Source organism: Cucurbita moschata, unplaced genomic scaffold, assembly GCF_002738365.1.
Source record: "Cucurbita moschata cultivar Rifu unplaced genomic scaffold, Cmos_1.0 Cmo_Scf00015, whole genome shotgun sequence".
Taxonomy (NCBI): domain Eukaryota; kingdom Viridiplantae; phylum Streptophyta; class Magnoliopsida; order Cucurbitales; family Cucurbitaceae; genus Cucurbita; species Cucurbita moschata.
Window position 1 is genome coordinate 4,628,118 of NW_019268531.1, and position 5,393 is coordinate 4,633,510.

General features: G+C 40.0%; 2 protein-coding genes and 2 long non-coding RNA genes across 5 annotated transcripts in view; 2 read left to right on the forward strand and 2 right to left on the reverse strand.

The window, feature by feature from the left end:
• Positions 1-1,408, forward strand: part of LOC111453701 — a 3,437-nt gene extending 2,029 nt beyond the window's left edge. The window contains exons 2-3 of the mRNA XM_023094908.1: positions 674-935; positions 1,010-1,408. Coding sequence (XP_022950676.1) covers positions 674-935; positions 1,010-1,077 — 330 coding nt within the window. The 3' untranslated portion in view covers positions 1,078-1,408. The remainder of the gene's footprint in view (positions 1-673; positions 936-1,009) is intronic.
• A 27-nt stretch (positions 1,409-1,435) lies between these two features.
• LOC111453700 (protein PNS1-like) lies at positions 1,436-3,266 on the reverse strand. Its single transcript, XM_023094907.1, has 3 exons — positions 3,161-3,266; positions 1,892-3,034; positions 1,436-1,766 (listed from the first exon to the last, which is right to left on the reverse strand). The coding sequence occupies exons 1-3, from the start codon at positions 3,245-3,247 to the stop codon at positions 1,629-1,631; spliced, it is 1,368 nt and encodes a 455-aa protein (XP_022950675.1). The 5' UTR covers positions 3,248-3,266; the 3' UTR covers positions 1,436-1,628.
• Positions 3,267-3,326: 60 nt separating this feature from the next.
• LOC111453702 lies at positions 3,327-4,310 on the forward strand. Of its 2 annotated transcripts, none has more exons than XR_002712292.1 (3): positions 3,327-3,419; positions 3,548-3,722; positions 4,032-4,310. It is a non-coding gene; the product is annotated as an uncharacterized LOC111453702 (long non-coding RNA). The 2 variants fall into 2 exon arrangements; XR_002712293.1 differs by having other exon boundaries at positions 3,329-3,419; positions 3,505-3,722.
• A 385-nt stretch (positions 4,311-4,695) lies between these two features.
• Positions 4,696-5,226, reverse strand: LOC111453703. Its single transcript, XR_002712294.1, has 2 exons — positions 4,978-5,226; positions 4,696-4,891 (listed from the first exon to the last, which is right to left on the reverse strand). It is a non-coding gene; the product is annotated as an uncharacterized LOC111453703 (long non-coding RNA).
• Between the last annotated feature and the right edge of the window lie 167 nt (positions 5,227-5,393).

Below are 5,393 nucleotides of genomic sequence, written 5' to 3' on the forward strand. Positions count from 1 at the left end.
GGGGGGGGGGGGGGGGGGGGGGATCCCACATCGATTGGAGAAGGGAACAAGTGCCAGCGAGGATGCGAGACCCCTAAGGGGGGTGGATTGTGAGATCCCACATCGGTTGGAGAGGAGAACCAAGCATTCTTTATAAGGGTGTGAAAACCTCTCCCTAGCATACATGTTGGAAGGGAACAAGTGCCAGCGAGGATGCAGGACCCCCAAGGAGGGTGGATTGTGAGATCCCACATCGGTTGGAGAGGAAAACCAAGCATTCTTTATAAGGGTGTGAAAACCTCTCCTTAGCATACACGTTTTAAAATCCTTGAATGAAAGCCCGAAAGGGAAGCCCAAGGAGGACAAAATCTCCTAGCGGTGGGCTTGAGCCATGTAACACACCTTTTGCCTGCTGAGTTGACATAATTGATTGAAACTGGCAAGAGCATTTGTAATAAGTAAACAAGCATTTGTGATAAACCTCAGCAATCAATATTTAATGTCATTAGCTGTTGGCAATAGTAGCTAGACATCAAACATAACCTCTGCTTTTCGCCTTTTCTGTCATATTCCGATCTACGTGTTCGTGATTATGTATTCAATCATATGCTTCTAAGTATATGATCTGCATTCATAGTTTGTGATTGCTATATAATTTTGGTTTTGAGAATCTTGTCAAATTTTCTGGATGTAGCCGAGGGATTTTTCAGCTGCAGATGTTCACAGACAACGAAGTGCTTTTGAATCTTTATTTTGCTATGATAAGGCTATTCCGGAAGAAATAATTGAGATGCCTGTTGGAATATCTCTGGCAGAGAAAATGATTGGAGATAATCCCCGTTGCACTGATTGTCATGCTAAAGGTGCTGTTCTTTGCACAACTTGCTCCGGTTCGGGCTTGTATGTTGACTCGATATTGGAGAGCCAGGGAATCATTGTGAAAGTTCGTTGCCTCGGTAAAATCTGTATGTTTAGTTCTCAGGTTACTTCTTGAAAAGTTTCTGTCCTAACTCTAATCATCTTCTTGTAGGTTGTGGTGGAACTGGTAATACCATGTGTTCAGAATGCGGCGGTCGTGGTCACCTGGGATCTAAATGAGTTCCAAAGACTCGTTTTGAACGTTTTGTCTTGAACCGCCCCCAGCTGTTGTAATATTGGGCATGGATTATGCAATGATGATGAGATATATTAATCTTGAAATTTAGTGAAGATTGATAGAGTTCATCTTTCATTTAAGCAGCTTGTCTTGCCATAGTTTGGAGCAATTATATCTGATTCAGTTCAACTTACTTCATAGTGTTCCTTTCCCTCAAGATTTGTACTTGTTAGTCAAACCGACACGAATTCTTTCTGAGCTGCCTACAAAATCAGAAATATATGAACTTCAAGGAAAGTTTTCACAAAGTACTGCATGAATCTCTTTGTTTTTGTTCTTGTTAGTAGTTATGAAGCTTTATTATGTGTTTGAATAAAGAATCTACCATGAATTTCTCTCTAAGAACAAGATTTGCAGGGAAAAAGGAAGAAGCTTAAAGCTGGCATTGCTGTTTCAGTGGGGGAAGGCATTTTTTTCTTAGGCCAGTCTCTTACTGGAGCTTCAGGAATGGTCTAAATCTGCTTCTTCACTTGTTTTCATGTTTCAGGGTTGATTAAACTTGCAACCTCCGCCGAAGTTCTCGAATCCGGTCTGGCACAGTGGAGTCGAACCGAGGATGCAGGGGATTGTCTGCATAAGCTACGTAGTAGGCAGACACACATGCTTGTGGCCATGCCATTCCGATTCGACACTGCAACAACAACAACAACAACAACCATGAACATTGTTATCCAGAAGTTAAATTCCTCTCAGGTATTACCATTAAATTCAGTTACAGTTTAGAACAGTTCCCTCTAAAATATTTCAGCTCATTACCACAAAATAGCCAATCAGGAAGGCGTAGATTGCTAATTCTGTTGCGTAGCTCTTATGTATTACAAGTGCCCAGATCCCACTTATAATGCTACAGATTGCACCACCCGAAACCCCGCAAAGAACGCAGAACGACACGGTGAGATCGGAGTCTATAACGATTTCCAAATCCACCTTCTCGAATGCCTCCCAGGTATCATATGAAGCTTGCACAATCCCTTTATTGTAAACTCCAACATGGACAAAACCCCACCTGTTTCCATGGTTTCTCAGCATTGAAGCTAATTCTGAGTAGCAGGGTGCACAAGAGAAAAGGAACTCATCCGAGTCTCCTGCCACCAACCTCATGGCACGGGCCGATCCGTGAATGAAGCTGATAAAAGGGATGATGGCTGAGCCAAGAGAAATAGTTCCAGCTGAATGCTTTATTATGTCGTAGAAAGCTGCTCGTATGTCCTTTTCCCGACCCCAAGCTAAATTAAAGTACTTTATGCGCGAGATTGTAACGTGCACTACGTTCTTGATAACCTGCAGAGTCCATGTTAGGCTCAACAGTATTGCTGCTATGAACAACGCCTTAAAACTCGACGTAATAGAAGTTGCTCCACCGATGCCGATGACCACGAAAGCTGCGTATAGAACGCCAATGAGGATTGATCCAAAGACAAAGATTGGAGTGTTCGTAGGAGGGTACTTAGTAGAAAGTGATAGAAGTTGAATTGCATAATTCAACCGGTGATTGATCCAACAGACATATACAGACACAATCAAGGAAGAAACTATGAGGATAACTCCTGCTGCTAAACCGCCTCGAGATCCGACAATGACAAAGAAAACACCAGAAGCAAGTGATAGCACAGGGCTAAACCAGAAGGCTGTCTTGAAGGCCATAGAAGGTGAACAGCCAGTGAAGGCCTGCCATGAAAAGGCAATGATTCCAGAGCTCCCAATAGAAGCCAACAATGGAGGGTACCATTCTTTGGGGTGAAAATGATGCGTTTTAGAAGCCGACCGAAGTCCGAGAACTGTCAAAACGATCACTAACACGGCTACCAGACATATATGAATCTTGAAAACTATGCTAGAAAGCCACCTGAAAATTCTCCATCCCATGGCAGGCTCGATCGGATGGCTCGGTTCTTGAACCTACAACAACAGCCAATAAGATTCCTTCATATACATGTAAGTCAACGTCCATACACCAAAAATGGATCTGAATTTTCATGGATATGATAATGGAAATGCTTTCTTGATTGAGAAAGAGAGAGAAACCTGGTTTGGTGTTGAAGATGAAACTCTTCTTTCTTGAGCTTGGTGGGAGTGGTTCTGTAACACACTTGGTGGCGTTCTGGCTTCCATAATTTCATTTCAGGGGGAAACCAGTTCCTAAAATCCACCAAGAACAGCACCAGTTTTTGTAGTAGTTGCTGTGTTCTTGAAGTTCTATGGATTGGTTGAAAAGCAAGTAATCTCCTTTGAAATCCTGGGCCCTCTGAGATTTGGACTTCTCAAGTCTTCTTAAACTAATCAGGTTTTGAATTCTCAAGAACTCTCTCTCTCTCTCTCTCTAGATATATACACATGTATGTGGAATTTCATAATTTTGGTCAAAGTAGGTGCGGGTTTCTATTGTGCTGATGTGTCATGATGTCGTGGCAGCACGAGGGAACAGCAACGTGGATCAAAGGCTATCTTCCTTCTGATCCACGTCTGTGAGATCTCCATCGGTTGGAGAGGGGAACGAACCATTCTTTATAAGGGTGTGGAAACCTCTAAAAACCGTGACGCTAACGGAGATACGTATCGGGTTTACAGCCTCTCTTGAACGAAAAAGGTCTCGGCTTTCTGTTATCCTTTTCCTTTTTCTTTTTGTGTTTCATTTTCTGAATGAACTCAAAGTTGAACAAGTTAGCTAAAACCTTTTTCTTTTCTTCTCTTTAGCTATTTATTTAAGAATCCTATGTGTTTTTCAACTCTTTTGTGTTTTTTTATACAAAGAACCAAATTACAGTTTTGCCCTTCCAAGTTCCAATAATCTAAAGTTTTAATGATTATGAATGAATGATTGCTTTGCAAGTTAAATTCTGACTTTGTCAACGTTTTTGTTTACTATTTTCCTTTTTTATATGAATCAGCTTCACAGATAAGATTGGAGGGACTGTGAGGAAGGAGCACGACAGTCAAATCCACAAACGCCATGTGGCATCCAGGTTAGTCGAGTTAACGTAATCGCTTCTCATATTCTAAAGCTGGAAAGTTTCATGCTTTTCATGTCTTACTAATAGACCTTCCCAAAAGCACAAAAATAAAGTAGGCAAATTGGTTAGGCTTGGTTTCGTTTTCTTAACCCGAAACGCGAAACCGAACAATTTATTTGATAATTTCTTTTTAAAAAATTTAATAGTTATATTGTTTTGGAATTGATAAAGTTGTTTGAAATAAATGGAAATAACTTTATAAAATGAATTAGGTTCTTATGGGAATTTCACAAATGTTCACTTTTCTTTTTTTTTTTTTTCTTTTCTTTTTTTACCTTTATGAAAATATGCTTCTCCAAACTTTAGAATATTAGAAACTCTCACGGAACAAATTTGAGTGTTAAATTAAAATGTCCTTAGTTTTCATTATATTCCATGCATTATACCTTTTATGAAAAAGAAATATCAATTTCTAGCATGTTCTAACATTTACTGAGTTACACCAACTGCTTCTGATGCGATTAATCTAGCTTGGGTTTGATACACACGTACTCTTACCTCTTAGATGTCAAATGGGTTCATAGATTATGAAGTCAATTAGACTATGACTTGGGAAAAAAAAATTTGTTCTTATCCTCGTAACACAAGTTGTATAACTCTCACTCAAAGGAATACAACTCTTAAGTTTAAGCATTTCATTTATTGAGTCGATCTCTAATCCTTTAGCTTTTGTCTATCATCTGTTTCAATTCTTCCTTCTGAGACAATTGAAAAGGATATTTACTTGTTGAGGGGATCCTTGACTCTTCCTTCTAAGTTTCAACGAGTTGGATGCATTTAAGGTCAGCATGACTATTTTTTAGCTAGTTTAGATTATTTGTTGCTCGGGACTCTTCCGTCTTAGTTTCAACTAGTTGGAAGCATTTAAAGTTAGTATAACTACTTTTTAGTTTGTTTAAATTATTTTTATGTAAAATTAGGTGAGTCAATTATGATTATGGGGCTCTAGAATTAAATTTCAAGGACTATTTGTAACCGCCCAAGTCCGTCCACTGCTAACCAATATTGTTAGGCTTTCCCTTTAAGTTTTTAAAACGCGTATGCTTGAGAGAGGTTTCTACACCCTTACACGGAATCTCACAATCCACCCCCTTTGGGGGCCTAGTGTTCTCGTTGGCACACCGCTCGGTGTCTGGCTCGAATATCATTTTAACGGGCTAAAGCGGATAATATCTGCTAGAGGTGGATTTGACCGGTTACAAATGGTATCAAAGCTACGCACCGAGCGATATGCCAGCGAGGACGCT

Coding starts and splice junctions, on each gene's coding strand:
- LOC111453700 (XM_023094907.1), bottom strand. CDS start 3,247: ATGGAAGCCAGAACGCCACCAAGTGTGTTACAGAACCACTCCCACCAA. Junction 3,035..3,160: donor CATCTTCAACACCAAACCAG/GTTTCTCTCTCT, acceptor CTGTTGTTGTAG/GTTCAAGAACCGAGCCATCC. Junction 1,767..1,891: donor TCCTGATTGGCTATTTTGTG/GTAATGAGCTGA, acceptor TTGTTGTTGCAG/TGTCGAATCGGAATGGCATG.